Genomic DNA, 21,498 nt, shown 5'->3' with positions numbered 1-21,498 from the left:
TAAATGCATCAACAATTTTTTGCTAGTTAGCTGCCACGTTTTACTCATATATTTCTTTCAGCTTTATCCTGCATATTTATTCTTTAAAAAATCCATTGCGTCAACCAGTGTATTGCAGCTTTGGTTAATTAACCCATTTTGTTTTCCGCTATTAAATTAAGATTCGCATAACGTATGTTACCAAAAAATTTTTGTGTTTTTAAACTTATATCACAAAGCGCGCAGATTATACACTTCTATATTAGCTTAAAAACTAAATGAAAGATTCCATAAATAATGTCTTAAGAAAGGATGAAGGAATAAAACTTGTGTATTTTTAGTTTTAAAGTGTAGAATGCATTGTATATCTCATTGTTGATCCAATCTGAAAATATCTTGAAATCTGCATAAGAATCTGTGCTTCTTAAGAATCTTGCAGTTCTCAAGATGTTAACAGCGTGGAAAAAATCGCTCTTGATTCTCCTGTTTTAAATAATAATTCTATAATGTAGACAGAAATACACAGATGTACAAAGGGAGGAAAAAGATTGAGATTAACCACGCTTAATCACACTAATGTTGTTGCAATCAAACGCGTAAAAAAAAGATTTCACGCTTGATTTCGCGTTCAAAGACACCGGTGATCGGTCGTAAAAGTCGTATAAAATAGTTTCAAATGCACGTGCAATCGCATGACTACTCGTGTATAAATAATAATAATAATAATATGAGAATCGCCGTCTAGCTATAGCTATCAATAAGATAAGAAACGAGTTGTGAGCAGCAGAGACATATGTATAATTACGAAATATATATTATATATATATATTTTTTTATATATATAAAGTATATATATAAAGTATATAATATATATTTCGCGCTTTTTTTTTATACATTCACGCGTACGCGGAACAAACACATACATAGGAGCGCAACGACGGCTTTAGATGATCGAACACTTTTGGTTTCTTGTTCACTCTTCTCCTCTATTTTCTCTGCCTCTCATTTTCTCCCTTTCTCTTCCGTTTAGCTTTCATTTTTCTTGCATTCTATCTCTTTCGCATGTACACATTCATACATAGATACATACGCATACACACATTCACTCACCGTCATACTTTCCACTCACCCACACACACACACGCAGGCGCACACACACACACACACACACACACACACACACACACACACACACACACACACACACACAAAAATACATGTTTATCTCACATATATATTATACGCTTTTTCTTTTCACACGTCATTATCAATTCATCGCGCGTGTAAGAATTGAGAAAAATATATGTACATAAAAATGTCGTAGAGCCCAATGGCGATAGTAGAAGTAATGTAGTTTAATAGTAGTGATAATAATAATAGCATAGACATAGTAGAAGTAAAAGTATCGATTGCTAAATATAGTCGAATCTCGTATAATTCTCGCTTCCTTACCCCTGTTTACAGCACAATGCATTATTTATCCATTCTTCGCATGTTCTCTTACAGCTAATAGTTAAGAGAACAATTTGGGGATATAGAGGAAGGAGAATAGGAGACCACTGCAGAGATTGGGAGTCGCAGCGATAAATAGCTCACAGATGTGTATGTCGCTAGAAGGACGCGAGTCATTATTTAAACCCAAAAACCTCTCGAAACGGTGTCCTACGGTAAAAGAAATACAGACAAGACATTGTGTTCCAGTGTGTATGGCGCGGTCTCTCGATTATTTCTCGTTTTTTTTTTTTGTTTTTTTTTGTTTTCTTTTTTTGCCTCTGCTCTTTCTTTGTACACAATATACTACTACATTCTATTTTTACACAATATTAAATTACTTTGCGATCACATTATCATACATAAGAACTTGTAAAAGATATACCCGGTACCGTGAATCGCGAAACGTTCTCGGTTAGAAAAACTTCGTCGCTGTCGTGCTTGGCATCGGCGTCATTGTCACCGTCATCGTCAACGTTAGCATTAGCGTCGTCGTTGTTATAGTGATTGTATGATAGGACGTTGAGAAAAATTACCGAGAACTGAAATGAGGAACGGTAGCAATCGTCATCTCGCAACGTCTTGTCCTTAGATCGGTGCACATTGGTGACATACTGGTGATAATAATTAGAATGACAGTGATGGTGCTGCTGCTGGTAGTAGTGGCGGTGTTGTTTTTGGTGATGGTGATGGTGTTGGTGATGACGATGATGGCAATAGTTGCGGTCATAGTGGCGGTGATCATTGTAATAAGTGCTGGCGGAGTGGTCCGCAGGGGATCACTTGTCGGAACTCGGACATTCCCCAGGCTGCTTCATTATTGTATAATCCAGTCGGTACTGGGCTGAAATTAAAAGGATTTCGTGTTCTTTTGTGATGACAATTTGTGAATGATTCAAATTTGCACTCAGTACTTATGTGCCATACAAGTGTGCAATCAACTATAAGAAAATACCTCCCCCACCCAAAAAAAAAACACTAAACTATCTTTTTATGATTTCCAGAAATCCCAGATCAATAGATCCCAGATCCTATTTTTTTTATCAATTTTAAATAACTTTTCTTATCTATAATCTTTTTGTAATATCGTGTAAATTTTTAATTTTGAATATTAGCTATCTTATACAATAACTAAAGTTTAAATTAAAATCTTGTTGAGATAAAGTTCACTGGAATTAGTTTAAAAACAATAAAGTTTTGTTATATATATGAGACAAATCAGAAACGTAGTTTATGCCTTTTCTTCATGTTTAACATAATGCGCCTAATTAGGAGGACGTACCTTTCTTCGTGAGGTCCTCCATTGTCTGATCCTTGCAGTCTATCGCAAGGTGACTATTACTACCGCAGTTGTAGCAAGAGATCTTCGTTGGCGGGATAACCGTCGCCGTCGCGTACGTCACCACCGACGTAGGCGGCATGTACGACGCTTGCACTGGCGTCGCGGCGGCCGTCGCATTTGGTGGTGGCGGTGGAGTACTACCGGACGCGGTGACGGGATGTCCCGTGTACGAGTACATGATCTCGCCGTTCGGCTGATACGGGTAAGCTGGTCGCGCGGACGGACCGTGCAAGAAATTGGAATAAATACCGCTATTACCGGGCCGCAGCGCAGCCGGGAAGGCGTGACCGTGCGGCAAATATGCAAGCTGCGAATGCGTCGGTGGTCCTGGAAAGGAGACGCAGTGCGGTAGATTCGGCGGTCCGCCATTATTTCCGTTGTTCCCGAGTCCGTTGAGCATCCCCTGGCTCTTTTGCCGCATCGTGCGCGGATTCTTTCTGGTAAGTTGTCTGCTCTCCGGTGGCACCGATGACTGCATCGGCTGAGACGTCGATGTCGACGCGATATGCGAGGGCGGCGCCGAATGCACTGAATTCATGTGGTCGTTGACAGGCGGGATGCCATTATTATTGTCACTGCCTACCCACGGCACGGCTGGCGGCGTTTCCGGAGGTGATCTGCTACCGGTGCTATCGGAGCTACTGCTCTGAGAACAATGCCGACTGTTTTCGGAATCGAGCCGCAGCGCTTGCAGTTGCGCAAGGCAGTACATGTGCTGAGCATTGCATCTGAAACGTACGATGTGTGTCTCAAAATAGGATCATCATTATCATATATGTGTATCTCCTTCAATGTTAAGATATGTTTTCCAATTAAGTTTTGCATTGGATTTTAATTAAAGTTTGTATATACCGTGAAAACCGATTTTGCATTCCAGCTACTGGTACAGTGAGACAAGCATAACACGATGAATTCGGAGCTGTGTACATCTGTGGCGGACCAGGATACATTTGTATTGGCGCGGGGTCTATCGATGGCATGGGATAACGCCGTACATTGTGAGTAGTTACGTGATTCTGATAATTATGCATCGTCGGATGTTCTTGTTGTAACGGTATCGATTTCCCGCTTGAATTACTGCTATCACCCAAGACCTCCATATTTGGTACATTCTATATGGCAGAATAAATGACATTAGCACTTAAAAAACGCTGAACATCGTGATATAACGTGATATAAACGACATTCATTTACAACATTCTATAATGATGTAAATCGCATTTACAATTTTAATCTTTTCAAATAAAAAAATATTTAAAGCTTATTTTTAAATAAAACAAAAAAATGCATAAAAATTAAAGCTTAATTTGCAGAATATTTTGTATTTTCAATTAAAACTTAAAAACTATCATTTATTTCTCGACTTTAAAGAAATATAAATTCAAATTAACCAAGAAATTCTTATCTTTTAAATAGTTTACTATATATTAAGATATATACTCTATATATAATCTTACTTCATTCTCGAGTATCTCGGTATTGTTAGTATTGTCCAGCTTCTTATCCCCTGAAATCTGATTTAAGCCGTTGGTTTGACTCTTGACTATACTCCTCAATTGTCCAACCGCGTTCGATGGCAAGCCAATTTCCCTCAAATCTTCATCGCTCAACCTACTGATCTGTAACATCCACACATATAGATGATTTAATCTCAAATTGTGCACGCGCGATACAATATAATCTACACATCCGGCGCCCCTACCCATCATAGCAATAGAAAAAAAAACAGTTTTACTTACTTCGTCTAAAGAAAAATTCTGCAGATTGCTCTTAAAGTTCGGCATCTCCTTGCCTAGAGTCTCCCGGAGAGAATCTCCGGAATTAGACGACCTGAGTCGTGACAGTGGTTGTTTTGATTGAGTCGCCGGAGCGTTGTCGACAGAGTTATGCCGAGAGAAGGTCGATGTACTCGTAATAGGCAGAGGAACGGATCGCGACGATGGGAGTAACGGTTGTTGACTAGGAAGACTTCTGCTTGAGCCGAGGAGTGGTAGAGAATTGTTGTTGCTGTTGTTACTGCTATTACTATTGTTGTTACTGTTGTTGCTATTGATAGCGTTCGAGCCGGAGATACTCGTTTGACTGTTCGAGCCGCTCGATGATGTCGTGAGCGTATTCGAGGTGGAGTGGATTACTTGCGAGGACGAAGTGCGCGGGTTGACGTTATTCCTGCCACGACCCATCGGCGAGTTGCTACGACTAGGGGATCGTGATTGGGACGGCGATGACTGGCGGCTGACTAAGGGAGAAGGTGGGTAAGCCAACATATCGCCGGTGTGATACATCAGCTGGTTTCCCATCATAACCTGACCCGTCCATGCAGGCGGCATATGGTTCATAGATGGGAAACCGAGATGAACGTATTGAGTAGTACCGCCGGATCCCATAGGCATTTGCTCCGGGCTGGGCAGACATAATCCTGGTGGAGGTATCGTGAGGCCGGGTGGCATTCCAGTGACCATAGCATTCCTCATTGCAATTTCTCCTGTAAGTATCATATCATATAATACTGTTAATATATATACTGAAGCATTTAAGAACATTATATTACAAAAAAGTTTATCTAGAAATAATATTCAAAATTAACATTTAAAATACATTTAAAATGTGTGAAACATAGCGTACCGTGATAAGACTGCATCGGCGGTGGTGGCATTAAACAGCTACTCGGGATTTCAGGCTCCATTAGCCTCTCATTCGTGCTCATGCACGGCGTACAACCCTGCATAAATTTAAATTATGTATTATGTTTGTGCACAAAATATGTAGTATACATTTATGTATAATCAACAGTTTCCAATTTTTTCTAAAAATATTACGAAATCATATAACTGTTAAAGAAGTTAATAATATAAAAATTTTGTGATTATTATATAACAAAATTCCTTGAGTTACACTTAACAATAACTGTGAATTAATGTATATTTCATAAATCTACAAAATTTTTATCATGATTTTCCAAGAAAAAAATAATGATTTAAAAAATACAAAACACAAGGCATTAAATGACAGAAAAAAAAAAACATGTCATAAATGATTACTGTCTTTTTTCGTGGAAAAAAAAAAGGAAAGATGGAATATCATACATTACTTGTGACGGTTTAAAAGAAGAATTTATTTTTGAGAAGTTCAGACGAGCTTCTTCCTCCTGGAGTTTGAGGAATATATTGCCGAAGACGCTTTTTTGCTCGTACGTGAAGGCCGGATGATTCAGTGCCATCGTGTACAGCAGTAGCAACTCTTCCAGAGGTTGATCATCCGCATTAAAGGTAGTTCCGTTTATCAGATTGATGACCTCCTGATGATCGAGATTCGACAGATTCTTGTACAGGATCACCGCGCAGGCGTAATTGCAGGAATGCAATAGTGCCATGTAAAGAGCCAGTTTTCTTCGCGTGCGTTTATCCGTCACGCTGGAGGTCGTCAGTTCGGCCACGTCGGAGGCATTGTTCGCATGATGCTCCGTGTCGCGCAGGTCATTATAATCCCGCTTGCCGATCTCCTCGATGCATGTGCCAAGGTATCGTACTTCAAACGGCAAGCACATGTTTAGCAATGTGCACATCACATCGATACGTTTATAACTAAAAAGATAAAAGTGATATATTAGTACGGAACACAATATCGCGTCGACATCATCAACAATCTTTATGCTCCTATTTGAAAGTGACAATTCTAAATACTGTTATAATTTTAATTGCCTCTCTCAATTCTACTTTTGTAGAAATTTCTCCTTCGAATGGACTCTTTATCGTGTAAATTTGGAGAGCTGCAAACAGACAACTGAATTATCAATTTGCCATTCATAAAATAAATATATATTTGCCATGATTATATATAATATTTTTAATTTTAACATTATAAATCAAATATTAATAATTAATTGAATGGCCTTAGTATTTTTTTTAAACTAAGAAAATCTATAAAACTTCAATAATAGAGAGGTACTATGATTATGATACCTTTGAATTTGGAAACTTTATGATATTTAGAATTTTTATGAGAGAATTTTTATCATCTAAAATAGCTTTTGAATATTGCTTTCACATTCATTTTATTAGGATTTGACCTTTCTGCTCCTCTTTAATTTACTTCAGACTATTATAAAAAAAATAAAAATAAAAACACATTATAATAAGATATTTAAATCTGTTTCCAAATATATACATAACAACCTTCTCTTTCAAAATCTAAAGTGTTTATAAAGATCGAAAAGATAGAGTACAATTTTGTCAATATATAATAGCTAAAATTATAAAGAATCTCAAAATATATTTAATTTTTTTATGCAGATTTTTTAAAGGCCATAGAAGATTTGTATTAACAAAAAAATATTTGTTAAACAAAATAAAATATTTTTTTCTAGATAAAATTGACATATAAGTGGAACATTTTATGCAAGTTGCAAACAAGTAATGAGTAGATTAAAACAATGTGATCAAGTAAATAATTTTAAATTTTTTACTATTATTAAAAAGACGATTACCATACATGTTTCTAGGCACAATAATCTTATTAGTAATAATATAATTTTGAATCATTTAAAAAGTTAACACTCCTATATATATTTTATTTCAGTATCTCATATATATGTTCTAATTTATATCTATATATATGACAATATGGCTGTCTTATGCAATCATTGATAGTTGAAATATCATGCATTAATACACTAAAAATTAAATATAGATCATTATTCGTATAAGTATTGAAATAATATATTATTTAGAATTTAGATATTCACATATTTATGGAGGAGTTTTGTACATAAAAAAAGAGCAATTAAATGTGTGTGTGTGTGCAACAATCAAATTGCATTTTGTCAAAGCAAAAAAGTGTTGAAGGAGTTGAAAGACTTGATATAGTTTAGCCATCTTATTTTAACCTTATCAAAAATTTTTTTATTTTAGATTTTATTATTTTTATAAGTCTAAATATATATACATACAAATAAGTGTGATAATGGTATCAAATATAAAGATATATATATATATATATATATATATATATATATATATATATATATATATCTTTGTCTTAAAATTTCTTTCTTATTTTATTTTTATCTTTATAGTAAAATTAATGCATAATATTAAGACTTGTAATATAATGACAAATATCATTATTGCATTTTGTACATTACACATAACATATATATGTTTAATATAAAAGTTATACTGACAAGAAATTACACATTCTTATTAAGAGAAAATAATTAAAGAACAATCTAGAGAGTGCAGCATAAGCTCTGCTAGCATAAGAGATGCATGGAACCAATGTGAAAAAAATGAAAAGTAATTTTTCTTGATTAAAAGAGTCGCTTCGTACAAAAAACGTAGAACTTACGAGACGACAAGGACAGAAGTAATTTGTATCAATCGGATCAAGGAATAGTTGACTAGTAATACAACAGGAAATGGTATAATGCATTTAAAGATTTTCAATAATACCAAAGATCATTATCTAAAGTCTAAAGACTTGTAATGATTCAAGAGACAAAATGCAAATTGCAAGCACGATATATATATATATATATATATATATATATGTATGTATGTATGTATGTATGTATGTATGTATGTATGTATATGTATATTCTGGTGTAGTTGGGGCAAAGTTAGATTGTCTTCTAATGTACTAGAAAACAGATACTACAGGATACGACGGCGTCGAGGCCTTCGATACCGCAACGCGGGTCGTATGACGGCGACGACGCGTCCACGGTTACGCAAAAATTACTCCTGAAATATCTCGAAGAGGAAGAATCGTGTCGTCGCGTCGCGTCGCGTCACATCGCGTCGCGTCGTCTCGCGCCGCGACGCTTCCTCCCCGATTCACACATTACCTGGACAGATTCCCAAACCATGATACCACGTTCTCCTTACACACCATTGCCAGACAACATTGATACCAATTGGGTGGGAGGAAAGTGTGGAGCGACGGAGCGGACGGTCAGCGGGCGGCCTCTTCTCTCTCTCTCCCTCTCTCTTTCTTTCTTTCTCACTCTCGTTTTTTCTTCTGCTCCCTCCCTCTCTTTTTCTCTATCTATCTCTTCGCTGTCGCTCTCGTTCTTGCTGGCAGCGTGTAATCGGATTGACAATCGGATCCTTTGCGAGCGAGAACTGTTTCACAAGCGTGCGATGACACTCGTCGGTGTACGACGGTGAACCACGTCTGATCTCGCCGAGATCGCACAGTGGCGGTGGCGATGGCACGTCGCACCGTAAAGTGTCCACATTCGCAGCAGCAGGCGAACGTATATATAACGTAACGTCGAAGTCAGATGCGTGTGGCGTGGAACACGCGATACTCGACCACACTCGACGGGACACGGAGAGAAAAACGGCGATGGGGTCCCGGATCGGTGAAGGGTCGATGATGAGCGGCGATCGCTAGGAGTCGACGAAGGAACGCGTCAACGGTCGCGCGCGCTTCCGAGTTCTTCCACCTTTGTATGTAGCTCCCCGCGAATATATCCTCGGCGAAGAGCGAATAAACACGTCTCTTCTCTCGCACGATATGGGATATATATTCGCCGCCAAGCACTCTCGCTACGATAACTCGCGAATTCGCTCTCTTTCTCTCCGTCACGTACCCTCTCCTCCTTTCCCTCTCTCTCTCTCTCTCTCTCTTTCTCTCTTTCGCATATGAGATGCTACCACGAATGTGTCGGGCAATCGAGTCGCGAGACCGTTCATATGCTTCGCGTTCGAAAAGACATCGGAAATCGCGCGCAAAATGACGTTTTCATGTCACGACGACGAACGCGAGAGCCTAGTAAGTTACTAGAATGTGTCATATACGTGTCCTATCTAGATGTTGCGTGCATCGTGACTGTTGATGCAGCTGTCAGTTTTGACAGTTTATAAGAAAACATGGGTGATTCCACGCCCCATGGAGGAATTTGCTAAAAAATAAAAAAGAATAACACAATTCATATAAAGTCACGTTAATAAATTAATTCTTAATAAAGATTAACATTACTTCCTAGTGTATTCGCATATTAAGCATCTAAAAGAAATGAAATAATCGATTGTTTTGAGGCTGCTAAACATTTTGTGTACGAATACGCTTTTAAAGCGACAATCTAAGCATTTATTCAAAAAAAGAAATTATGGTAAGTTTATATGCTAAGGAAATAAATATTATTATACAAAATATATATTATACAATCTTAAATATGTGAAGTTATAACATTACAGCGAAACCTGCTTCATAAATTTTGTATTTTGGGGATGGACTATATGAGAGGGATATGAGAATAATTCAAGAAGTTTTATCGGTTCGATCGGTTTGTGCATTATCCTATATTTTTTATGTTTATATATTATGTTTATTCATGCACATTATCAAAAATCCCTATATTGGTTACTTCCAGATTCCTTAGCAATTATCATGTTCCTTCTTGTGTTACTCTCTCTCTCTATTCACATTTCCTATATAATCACATGAATATCTTAAAATTTGTAAGTAATGAAAGATAGAAAATATTATAGACATAGTAATAGATCAAACAGCTTCCATGTCCATGTAATATACTTTGATGATAAAAAGAGTAAAAGTATATATAATTCCTCTTTTCACATGCAATGACATTTTTTGAACAATCAGTTTGCATAATTGAATACTTATATAATTACTTTCTTTCTTTCTTTAGAGAGAGATACAAATAAAAGATTATATATATATATATATATATATATATATATATATATATATATATATATATCCTCTATATTTTTACATCTTGTTCAAATCTTTGTACTCAATTTATTCTTATTTTATATTTAAAGATATATGAAAGATACTATGTTCTGAATGCACAATATCTTTTGTTTTTAAATTTAATATGGTAGCAAATGTGAGTAATGGAAAAGTAGCAAAAAGGGAAATAAACAGAGAATCTGAAAGTAATTAATACAGAGATTCTTCGGATTATATTTATATATGTATGTATATGCGCGTATATCGTTAATATAAAGTTAGTGTAAAGCTTCAGTATTTGATCTGGCTACATCGGAGACAGTCTGATTATTGTCCATCTGCTCCGCTATTACATTGAACTGTTCGCCGTTAACATACTGTCCTTCTTGGTACTGTGAGGGACTGTAATCATTATATTGATTATGTTCTTGCTCCACCATATAAGCATCCATATTTGAATCGTCCGCTATATACTCCTCATTACTGTGACCCGCTTCTTCCTGTTGATACACTTGCTGATCCATAGTTTCCATTGCATTCGGCGCAAAATTGTTTTCCATAATATATCTTTGATCGCCCGACGAGTCGTACAAGTCATTCGTCGATTGATCGTTTTCCTTTGGCGCGTTCACTTCTACATGTTGATCGCTCGCGGTATCATATTCCTGTTGAATCGTTTGAGCACCGACTGGTAATTCCTTTACATGCGACGGGGCTGCTGAATCCATTGTGTTATAATGAAAAGTTCCAATATTATCGTTAATTTCCATAAGAGTTCCTCCTAGAAAGTAATCGCTGTTATTTAACGTGTTCGTGCGTCTCGATTATATACAATAAATAAAAGTCATTACCTTCATGACTTGCAAAACTGCCTTGTATCTTATTTGACAAGTGTTCTATGTTGTTTTGTAGGTCGGCCATTTCTTCCCTGAGATAAACGTGTAAATGGATTAATGGAAAGAGAGAGAGATGAGATATGGGATTAAAAATATTACGTTTAACTGTTAACGAAAAATGAAAGTCACATCGAGCGTAGTATATAATTCTCATTTCATTTTAGGATACACGTCGCTATTACTGTGCTGATAGAGTCGTTTTGGAAGTATCTGACTTCTTTTTTGGAATTACTTTTACTTTTAGATCAACCTTAACGGTACGTTTCTTGCTCGAAGGCGAAGCGGTTTGCCCAACTGTTGTCACGTCTCTCTCAACGATTCCCTCTGTCAACACAGAATAGCCCCAGATATATATCGTGAGAAGTAGTGCATTCTTATAAACTATAATTAGCATATATAATATTTACACGCGTTCGCGTAAGAATGATTGATAGGCTACAGATCAACATGTGCTGTTTCATAGGGAGGATCAATTTAATTAATCGCGAAACCAAATAAATTAGATAGATGTTTGAAGTTGAAGTGAATTATATATTTTTGAGTTTCGCAAGTCGAACTGAGAATATACTTGTGTTTAAGATTGTTAGCTTCCAAACGCTGTGTGAGAGATTGGCATTCGGCAGTCAGTCTCGAGACGAGCGTGGCTTGACTATTCAAAGCTTCTTCTAGGCCCGCCACCGTGGCAGCTGTGAAATTTATGTTGCCTGATCAGCTTGTTGCGAGGTTAATCGACTAATCTCAATCTCCGCCTATGCTAGGCATAGTGTCAGCATGCCGATTTCTCACACACATAGAGAGATATCACTCTTAAGTCAAAATCATGTCAATAGTAACACCCTTCACGGACAATATACCTAACATAGGCATATATAGGGCGATATCTTACCATGCTTAGTCCCCATGTCCATTATCATTGAAGTCAATTCCTTTTCATTTTCCAATCTAGGTGTAATCTCTTTATGATCTTCGGAACGTACAATCTTATTCATATTGATCTGAAAATATAAGAAATTTACTTTAAAATATCGCATTTTATTAAAACTTTTTATAATCAATCTACAAAAGACATATATTTACCTCTTTTTCCAAAGACGCTATTTGCTCCATCAGTCTTAGATTTTCTCGTCTGCAATGTACGAGATCTGCATCCGCTCTTTCCAGACGTTGCTTGTACGAATTTATCTCTGCCTGCAATCTATTCTGTTCTTGACGAGCTTGTCTTTCATTTCGTTCAGCTGCCAATTTGCTTGTTAAAATTTCTTGCTCCGCCGCGTCTTTCTCGCTTAATGCCTGATTAAGATCGCTTTGCAAAGTAGCTGAACAAAATAAAAATATTTTTTTTATATATGTAATCTTGTACAAATAATTAGATCTTTTATGTGTAAATATGCAGTGTGCTTTCAACATTTATTATTAACATTTATAAATTATTTATAAATTATCATTATGAAAAGCGTATAAAACTTACAGATCTTATTTTGCAACTCTTTTTTCAGATTATCAATGGTGGTTTGTTTCTGAGATAATTCTCGTTTTAACTCGTTAATCTCTCGTCGCAGTTTTTCAGATTCCAATTGCGCTTTATTAGCGGTTTCCCAATGGGACGCGATATCAGCAGTGAATTGCTCGATTTGCTGATTGTATCGACGTTCTATATGTTGCCTTTCCTCGGTTATACGTCTATTCGCTTCTTGGGCGGCCTCCCGTAACTTCTCGTGTTGCCTTTCCAGCTCGTCCTTCAGTCTCCGAATCTCCATTTCACTTTGACTCCTCTCGAACTCAATCTGTTGTCTTTCGTCCACAGATCGTTTCGCTTTTTGCATCGCCTCAGTCTCTTTATCTTTCGCGGCTGACAACAATTTTTGTAGTTCCTCCAGCTTCATCTCGGCCTCGTATTTGGCGCGTAGAGCCTTGTCTAATTCGACTTTCAATTCGATGCTGCCCTCATTCGAGCTAGTCTCGGACAAACGTTTTAAATTTGCTTGATTTTCCTCCTGTGCCTTTCGCAATTCCAGTTTTGCCTGCGTCAACTGCGCCTCCAATTCACTGATTCTCGATTCAAACATTATGCTGGGCCCTTCCAGAAATTTTTCTCGTTTGCTTTCCAAGTTATCGACATGATGATCGCTCGTGTCCTGCTTGCGACACTCTTGATCCGCCTGACCGGTACAATGATCCTTGTGATTCTGCAGAGCGCACTTAGATAATGCAGTTTGATTCCTGTTATGCAATGCTTCGTTTTCAGCTACGACCTACGAAAAATCATCAAGTTTTACCGCAATTATTTCTCTAGTCTTAAATTGCATTGTGATCCTATTTACCTCGCGAACTTTGCTTAGCAAATTGATCAGTTCGTCTCTGCAATACTGAGATTCTCGTTCCAACTGCTCGATATAGTCTTCCTGCCGTTCGATAAATGACGTTAACTCTGGCGGAATGGATTGGAGATCTGCCTTTGATAACGCTATATTGCTATACGCTTTCGATGGCTGAAGACTCTTCGAAAGAGGAGGAAAAGTATTTGAAACCGTATTTCCACGCAGATTTTTCCTCGGAAAACTATCGCTGATCATGCTCTGATCATCCGTGTCTTCTCCGGACTCGCTAATTCGCGGGTTACTGCTTTTGTACATGCTCCGAATACTTTGTGGTTTTCTGTAGAAAAATTGTGTGTTATCCTTTTATCATATATACCTTACTGTTTATATGTATGTTATATGTTTTATATATATATATATATATATATATATATATATATATATATATATATAAAAGATATAATTTTGTATATAGACGACATTTCTAAGAAACACATGATATATTAAATAACGATATATATATATCTAAGATTATTCATACATGTACAAATTAAATAATAATTACTGCAATTAAATAATCTGTACACAATTCAAATTTAAAATCTTCCTTAATTTTATAAGACACATTTTTAAATATTTACATAAATAATATAAATATAGGGTTGATTACAATCTGTTGCTTGCAATCTGATTTCTGAATTTTATTTCGTATGAAAATTTATACATAAACTTATTTTATCTTCTCGTTCAATTCTATTTGTGGCATCGATTATGTGTAATTATTTAATTGTTTGTTGGCGTTATTGTTCTCTTCATCAACTCACATTCCAGATATTCCTGTTGGCGCGTAAGATTCAGCCAATAAATATTTTAGTTTCGAGATAGCTTCTCTATATGCAAATTCCATATAATCCGCCGGCTTCTTCTTATTTAGATCCATCTTTGTAGCTCCATTTGTTTTTCTAGAATATAATCGTTTCTATCGCTCAATCAAATATATAGAGCAAAATAAATTTTAAATAAAAATAATAAATTGGCAGCAGGATATTAATCGAAATAATATTTCAGTTTATTTTAAAAAATGTGTCGAATTCGGTCTCGATATTTTGGAAATTCAATGAAGAAAATCAGTATTATTTAAATTATGATTTTTTTGCTCACGATCTTTTTAAAACTATTTTTGATTAGTTTTTTATTTCACTCTATTATATATATAATTTTTCGCATTCATAAATTTATTCTTATTCTTCTTATATATATATATAAAATATATTATTGTTACGTAATTTACAAAATTCGCTCGTTTCTTTTATTTATTAAGAAATAAAGAAAAATACTACATGTATGCACATAAAGAGATGTTCTTCCATTAATAAATGAGAATAAAAATAAATTAATTAATTTCACCTATTCTTTAATCGCTTCATCCGTGCGACGCACGCCGGATCCGCGTAGTTGCTTATATCGGGTGACGTTTTCAACCGGCTGATGAACCTCGGGAAGAATTTCGGGCGCGTTGTACCCGCGTTGCCAAAGGTCGCGATACTCGTCGAACTGCCGGCTACGAAAGGGTGATATTCACGGCGACCGTAAGCAGTGTTCGCCGCCAGCATTCTGAGCGCGTTCTGCCTCAGTGAGGCACTTCCGGCTCCTCACTTGAAGAACGCTCGCCAATCGATGATACGCTCCTCCCGGTCGGGAGAAGAAAATCGAACGGCGTGCTTCAACATTGCATGTAGTAACTGGAAGAGCCTGGCGGTGGCTCGCGTGCGATGGTACCGTCCGACCTTCGGAGAGGGGCAAGGTGATACCGTACCGTCGCCGTACCACCACCGATACGTATATTCCGTGACTTATATTAGTCAGTAGCCAGCATATCTTCGACGATAAAGCATACCTACGGTAGACAAAAAGAGCGAACGTCGGCGCTATCGCCTCCTGACATTTTTCATGTCTCATTGTAGAATTCCTATGGAAACAGAATGATCAAACAGTGCGCAATGACCGCAACGACCGCAACGACCACAACGATGATAGTGTGCGAAAAGCAAGCTTCCATTTAGAGATCACATTTAAAATAGAATGATTCACAGCTGAAAAATTAAAAAAAATATATTTAAACATTTACTAAAGATTATTGTTATCTATCAGATTATATCGCAGTTTTAAAACTTCTTTATTTATTTATTTCTAAGTAAAAATAAGGCGGTCTTTTTTACAAGTGAGCGAAAAATGAGATTAATGTGTAAATATTAAAAAAAAAAATATAAAAATACAGACAGTAAAGATATGAAAAAATATAAAAGATATGCAAAATATATATATTTATAAAAAAAAAATACAAAAATACAGACGAAGATATGAAAAATATTGCGATAAATTTATTTTATAAATATTTAATCTATCTGTAATAGTATCTATCTGTATCTAATCTTGTCTTTAAACAGCCAAAGAAATAGTACGTGATGATAATATCCCTGCAGCCATTCTTCTGATTAAAATAATCGAGGCGCTTCGTGCAGGTTTATTTTAATGAAAAATCGATCATCTTGATCAATTTGTCTCCTCATTCTCGATTTCATCATCACTCTCTTTTTGTTCTCTAAGCTTTAGGACTGCTCGGTCCAGGTATCTAAGAGGCACTGCTCACGACGCAACTTTTCTTGCGCTACGTAGCCTTCGGCACGGTTGCTAACGCCTTGGCTTGGAGGGTTCCTCTTAGTCGCATCCAAAAGTTCATCTCTGAGCAGATGAACCTTTGAATACAATTATAAGTCCCTCCATCACACTAAAGTGGAAACCCGTTCGGAAGGGAAAATTGGCAGCAGATTGGAGCAAGAATTGCGGTAGAATGAATTACGCATTCATATTTAATATCGCGTTATCTCATTATCTTGCAATAAGATGGGAGAAATTGATCGTGAAATCGATTAAATCATAAATTCTGTTTAGTTTTCGTCGCGTCAGAATGTGTCGCAAGTTTTTCATTTCTCTCTTACATCTTGTTAAATTCTGTTATATTTTTGTAAGATGACAATATCAAATTATGCATCGAATTTGATAACCCATTTGCAAATAAATTTTGATAACAAATTCTTTACAGATTTTTTTTCGAATTTAGCTATAGATCTAGAATGCTTATTAATTCATTTGTTTTACTATTTTTGAGTTATACAATAATAATGACTTATTTTCATAGTAAAAATAAAATATCTCGATACAAGATGAAATCAAGAATATAAGAGACAAAAGAGAAATGAGAAAACACGAAAGAGATAATTTCAGATTGAAATAATCAATAATCAAATAATAACACTTGGGACTTCTGCATGCTTTTACGCTTGCATAATGAAATGCAATATATATGCAATATACGTAAATAACAAGTGTATATATCTTTTGAATGTAATATGTGTGCATAGATGACAATTGCATTAGAGTTATGAAAGTAATACTAATGTTATCCACATTATGATTCTTCACATAAAATATAATGTACTTAAATTTAAAATTTAAAATATTTAATTCAAAAAGTTGTTTACATTAATCTCGCATTACAATAAATGCATTAAATAGAACAGAAGAAATAAATATTATAATAACATCATTAAAATATATTAAATGATATTAATATCAACGATAATATCAATCGTATATCTCGAATAAAAAAGATAATTCGCTCTCAATACATATCACATATCATAGCGCGCGCATAGCATATATATTGCTTTTTTTTTTTTTTTTTTAAATAAATATCAATATATTTTTGTATCTTACACATTTTGTGCTAAAATATTTGCAAACTATATATCGGCATACATTATGTATTAGTTTGCAGTTGCTGGTCCGAGTTTCCGTCGATCGGATTTGGAGTTTCTATAAAACTCTCGTCCTCTTCGTTGTGTAAAGTATCGAAGACTAAAATAATTTTTCACATTTAATGATGAAATATTGAAATTTTATAAGTTTCATTATTATATGACGCATGAATATGCGCATCTTAAACGTACCCATATCACGCGAGAATGGTTTAATATATAAAATCATCAACATAGCGGAGGCCGCGGACACACCGCAAACATATGTAAGAATATTTCTATAATAATAACTGGCATAACCAGATGACAAGTGTCTGAAAGACAAGCATAAGTGATACTTCTTTCAAATTGCGATTTCTTGGATAATAAAATAGAGAGAGAGAAGAATTTGAGAAATATATTCTCGAAACATTCTTACTAATATTAAACATTCTTACTTACTTCACCAAATACTGAATGAGCATAACCACTAGACCATTACTTAACTTATCTGTAAAACTCATAATTCCATAGGCAAAGGCACCGCTCTCGGTATTTCTCCCTATCAGATCCGAAGTAATACCGAGACTGGTCACCAACATTATTGCGCCAGCAGAACCTGCAACATATGACGAAAAATTAAATTAGCAAGTTAATTTTAAATTTTTTAAGCTTATAAGACTTAATATCGCATTATGTATATATCAAGCTTGTGCTTTATTTACCTAACAATACAGCAACAGCATAGATCTGATATTTGGTGTATGTATCATCATTGCCGAATTGTATCCATATACAAGCGGATATCGCGAGTAAAGCGCCAATAGAATACGCGATTTTTCGACCCCATTTCGTGTTAAGTCTCTCTATGATTAAGGATGTCAAGAAACTACTCAGATACATTGTCAATGGTATATAAGCCAGAGAAGTAGCAGGCATATTCAGTGACTCATGTAAATACAAAGGCATATAAATCTGGCATAAATTGATGAATAATCGTGTAAGCATGTAGACAAAAGCTATCTGATACAATCTAAAGTCACGCAATAGCACTAATGCCGTCCTGCCGTTTCTATGTAAAAAACTACCTAAAAATTTCAACATTGTTATAAAATTTTGAAAATTCCCGACAACTATCAAATAATATATATGTCACAACATTAAAACGTTCAATTGCGTTCCATTACCATTAGCATCGCCATTAGCACCTTCCTTAACAACAACATGAAATATAATGGATGCTATAAGTCCAACTACTAGTCCAATTAAAATAACTTTTTGAAATTTATGAATGTCACCAGGTCCAATCTGAGTATCATACGCATCGCTCGTTACATGTAGTACGCCCCACATAATACAGTAAACGAGAACATTGGAGAAGACGGTAAACGTGAATCTATGTAATGTTACGATAAAAATAAAGGCTTTATTTATATATGTATATTCAATGTTTCTTCTGATTGAACTCATTATTCGACTGATTATTCTACATATTCTATTTCTTTGATGATTCTTTTACAATTACCTTATAGCTATGAGTTCAGTCCTCTCATGTTCAGAAGGCGTTAGCTCTGGGACTAAGGCTAAGTGTGATATCTGTACTGCTGCCCAACCAAATTGAAAGATCACGACAAAAGCAGCGTAATAAACTAACTGTGCATATTGATGTGCATATTCACAGCCGATGCATTGCGAAAATATAAATGGGAATCCTAGTAGTACGCAAATGGTGCCTGCAAATCAAACTTACTATTATAATATTGTAAAGCAGAAGCATGGGATAATATGGGGGTATGAATTATACCTATCAAGTGCCACGTTTTTCTCCTGCCATATCGGCACAACCAAAAGTTATCATTCCTGTCGGATTGAAAGCCGACAAATGGAGTGACCAGGGCATCCGCTACTTGACCGATGAGTAACACGGCGCCGGCCAAAGTCGGATCGAATCCGAGAACCAGATGAAAGAACACTAGCAGATAGGTGAACCACATAGAAGCACAAATGTCATTTAGTACATGGCCCGTGCCGTAGGCTAATTTCAAGTAAACTGGAAGTTTTCGTATTATCTCCGTGTAATCATCTGTCGGGCTACTCGTACCAGGTTCCATTGTGGGAGATCGTTATTAGGCATAAATAGCTCTAGTTTCTCTGTAATAAAAAATATTTCACGTTATTCTTATGAAAAAACAATGGTATGACTCATAAAACAATAACTCAAACGTAAACGCCGGATCATTTAACGAAAAGAGAGAACGTAAGACTGTCATACGTTACTTCGTTATTCTGGTAAATGTGTAATTTGACACGCTGCACTTAATTAAATTTTGATAAAAATATGTTCGTTCGGTACATATCAAAATCAAAGAGATTCAAGAGTCTTAACCTATCAATTTATCAATCATTCCCTCATGATATGTGCCATGTTGTATATTGGTGTGACTTCATTCTTGTGTCATCTGGACTATCACGTGACACTTATTTTGACACATGCTTTTTATCGCTGTCGATAAGAACGATAATATAATCAAAGGTGAACGAATTTCACGCAATTTTACTTCTCTCTGCTAATTTATAGAAAAAAAGGCACTTCTTTCCTTTATTCTATTGAAACAAGTTTCCTTTTTTTTTAAAAGAGTAAAGAAAATAAGAGAAACAAAAAATAAAAATGTTATAAAAGCAGATCTTTCAATAAACAAATGTTTCCAACAAGATATATATATATATTTTTTTTTTTTTTTGGGAAAGTAAAAAATTGCAAGCATGCAACATTGCATTGTAGATTGTAATTGAAAGGTAGCAGGGAAACATTGTTATTATTCATCGAACAATTTATTAAATATATTATTATATTAATAATGTATGTAATATAAAGTAGAATTAAAATTTAATGACTGAAATATATTATCTCTATATGATAAGCAAAACAAATCATGAAACTCCTACAAATTGCATAATTTGTCTACTCCATATTTCAGTTATATTGATATATGATAGTGTGTACAGATACCTGTGGAAATGTCGCTAATATACATTTATGATAAATTATATCTCCTCGTCGTTCTTGTAGAAACATTCGAATGCCGAGCATTTTGCCACAGGCAAATATTGCGTTTGGATTACACAATTTAATTATATAGCTATATAATGCAATGACAATTAATACAGCTATAATTAAATCTTTGAAGTATACTTGTTTTGCAGCTGTACAGAATTACAAATTGGATGCTCTGCAGCATCCTTGAACATCCACTGGATATTGGCTTATACGCTAAGAGACGATCTGGAATTGAGGTAGAACTGATGCCCCGAAAAGAGAAAAGTAAGAACATAGATACACGCAGCGATCCAACAGTTGTACGCGTTCTGCGTGTAACCGCGATCCACCACGTCGTAAAAGTTTTCCAGCGAGGTGAACTTCTCTGTTTCCAGAGGGAGGTCCTCTACCAGTGCTACGCTCCGCACATAGAAGAAGACTCCCATGAGAAGCTAAGGACGAGAAGAGAAAGAGATTGATTTGGCTGTTTGGAGAGATCTCTCTTGTATAAAAAAAGAAAGCGACTGTAATCTATCTCTTACCAATTGAAATATGCCCCAAACGGACAATATTAGACCGCACAGAGCGTACTTGGGTCCGCAGATCTTCATTCTCACCGATAAGATCGTCCGTGCAGAGAAATTGGATTTAATCTAATAGCGATGCATCCGCTTTTCGCGCCAACGCTCGAAAATTCGCCGAAAATACGTCCTTTAACGCTGTCAAACAAACTCGTCCGATCGTCTGTAACGATCCGTCAGAGCGATGAGGGTTCGTAATCATGTGACGTTCGAGCGGTAACGATATTGATAGAGTTTTAGAATCGCGTTTTATTTCGAGCGATATCGATAGATCGTTTCCTATAACCATAAATAAAATAAAAATACACAGACTCGCGTGCTTGGTCGCGTTCGAAAATCTACTTGTCAAACTA

The 21,498-nt window shown here is 35.8% G+C and overlaps 4 protein-coding genes across 9 annotated transcripts; all 4 read right to left on the bottom strand.

Moving 5' to 3' along the window:
• Positions 1-292: 292 nt before the first annotated feature.
• LOC126854953 (homeobox protein 5) lies at positions 293-9,404 on the bottom strand. 2 transcript variants are annotated; one of them, XR_007688170.1, is made up of 9 exons: positions 8,658-9,404; positions 5,904-6,396; positions 5,438-5,534; positions 4,552-5,297; positions 4,270-4,431; positions 3,665-3,924; positions 2,753-3,540; positions 1,135-2,314; positions 293-1,096 (listed from the first exon to the last, which is right to left on the bottom strand). XR_007688170.1 is itself a non-coding variant. In XM_050602159.1 (8 exons), exons 1-8 carry the CDS (start codon positions 8,702-8,704, stop codon positions 2,250-2,252), a joined length of 2,658 nt encoding a protein of 885 aa, XP_050458116.1. In that variant the 5' UTR covers positions 8,705-9,404; the 3' UTR covers positions 293-2,249. The 2 variants fall into 2 exon arrangements, 1 of the variants encoding a protein (XP_050458116.1); XM_050602159.1 differs by having other exon boundaries at positions 293-2,314.
• A 1,322-nt stretch (positions 9,405-10,726) lies between these two features.
• Positions 10,727-15,366, bottom strand: LOC126854954 (serologically defined colon cancer antigen 8 homolog). 2 transcript variants are annotated; one of them, XM_050602160.1, is made up of 9 exons: positions 15,138-15,366; positions 14,555-14,692; positions 13,734-14,067; positions 12,881-13,664; positions 12,490-12,728; positions 12,299-12,407; positions 11,981-12,098; positions 11,368-11,444; positions 10,727-11,297 (listed from the first exon to the last, which is right to left on the bottom strand). In XM_050602160.1, exons 1-9 carry the CDS (start codon positions 15,341-15,343, stop codon positions 10,795-10,797), a joined length of 2,508 nt encoding a protein of 835 aa, XP_050458117.1. In that variant the 5' UTR covers positions 15,344-15,366; the 3' UTR covers positions 10,727-10,794. The 2 variants fall into 2 exon arrangements, 1 of the variants encoding a protein (XP_050458117.1); XR_007688171.1 differs by having other exon boundaries at positions 11,228-11,297; positions 11,368-11,736.
• Positions 15,367-15,670: 304 nt separating this feature from the next.
• On the bottom strand, positions 15,671-20,143 carry LOC126854960 (major facilitator superfamily domain-containing protein 12-like). Of its 4 annotated transcripts, XM_050602176.1 has the most exons (9): positions 19,805-20,142; positions 19,332-19,678; positions 19,053-19,260; positions 18,715-18,923; positions 18,253-18,615; positions 17,990-18,146; positions 17,741-17,862; positions 17,508-17,648; positions 15,671-15,823 (listed from the first exon to the last, which is right to left on the bottom strand). In XM_050602176.1, the coding sequence occupies exons 2-8, from the start codon at positions 19,636-19,638 to the stop codon at positions 17,551-17,553; spliced, it is 1,464 nt and encodes a 487-aa protein (XP_050458133.1). In that variant the 5' UTR covers positions 19,639-19,678; positions 19,805-20,142; the 3' UTR covers positions 15,671-15,823; positions 17,508-17,550. The 4 variants fall into 4 exon arrangements, with proteins under 4 accessions (XP_050458133.1, XP_050458134.1, XP_050458135.1 ...); XM_050602177.1 differs by lacking the exon at positions 15,671-15,823 and having other exon boundaries at positions 15,850-17,648; positions 19,800-20,143; XM_050602178.1 differs by lacking the exon at positions 15,671-15,823 and having other exon boundaries at positions 15,850-17,648; positions 19,914-20,143.
• A 194-nt stretch (positions 20,144-20,337) lies between these two features.
• Positions 20,338-21,384, bottom strand: LOC126854967 (ribonuclease kappa). The gene is made up of 2 exons (XM_050602185.1): positions 21,107-21,384; positions 20,338-21,016 (listed from the first exon to the last, which is right to left on the bottom strand). Exons 1-2 carry the CDS (start codon positions 21,173-21,175, stop codon positions 20,792-20,794), a joined length of 294 nt encoding a protein of 97 aa, XP_050458142.1. The 5' UTR covers positions 21,176-21,384; the 3' UTR covers positions 20,338-20,791.
• Positions 21,385-21,498: the final 114 nt, after the last annotated feature.

The sequence above is a fragment of the Cataglyphis hispanica genome, chromosome 15, assembly GCF_021464435.1.
Source record: "Cataglyphis hispanica isolate Lineage 1 chromosome 15, ULB_Chis1_1.0, whole genome shotgun sequence".
In the NCBI taxonomy this organism is placed as follows: Eukaryota; Metazoa; Arthropoda; class Insecta; order Hymenoptera; family Formicidae; genus Cataglyphis; species Cataglyphis hispanica.
Note: the sequence above shows the minus strand (reverse complement) of the source record. Positions and strands in the feature narration are given on the sequence as shown.

Coding starts and splice junctions, on each gene's coding strand:
- LOC126854954 (XM_050602160.1), bottom strand. CDS start 15,343: ATGCTGGCGGCGAACACTGCTTACGGTCGCCGTGAATATCACCCTTTC. Junction 12,729..12,880: donor AGAGTTGCAAAATAAGATCT/GTAAGTTTTATA, acceptor TATTTTGTTCAG/CTACTTTGCAAAGCGATCTT. Junction 11,298..11,367: donor CAGTTTTGCAAGTCATGAAG/GTAATGACTTTT, acceptor ATTACTTTCTAG/GAGGAACTCTTATGGAAATT.
- LOC126854960 (XM_050602177.1), bottom strand. CDS start 19,638: ATGGAACCTGGTACGAGTAGCCCGACAGATGATTACACGGAGATAATA. Junction 18,147..18,252: donor TGCTGTTGCTGTATTGTTAG/GTAAATAAAGCA, acceptor CATATGTTGCAG/GTTCTGCTGGCGCAATAATG. Junction 17,863..17,989: donor CTCATTCAGTATTTGGTGAA/GTAAGTAAGAAT, acceptor CTTGTCTTTCAG/ACACTTGTCATCTGGTTATG.
- LOC126854953 (XM_050602159.1), bottom strand. CDS start 8,704: ATGGTGTGTAAGGAGAACGTGGTATCATGGTTTGGGAATCTGTCCAG. Junction 5,535..5,903: donor CTTCTTTTAAACCGTCACAA/GTAATGTATGAT, acceptor AAATTTATGCAG/GGTTGTACGCCGTGCATGAG. Junction 2,315..2,752: donor GGAGGACCTCACGAAGAAAG/GTACGTCCTCCT, acceptor TTTTAATTTCAG/CCCAGTACCGACTGGATTAT.
- LOC126854967 (XM_050602185.1), bottom strand. CDS start 21,175: ATGAAGATCTGCGGACCCAAGTACGCTCTGTGCGGTCTAATATTGTCC. Junction 21,017..21,106: donor TTTGGGGCATATTTCAATTG/GTAAGAGATAGA, acceptor TCTCGTCCTTAG/CTTCTCATGGGAGTCTTCTT.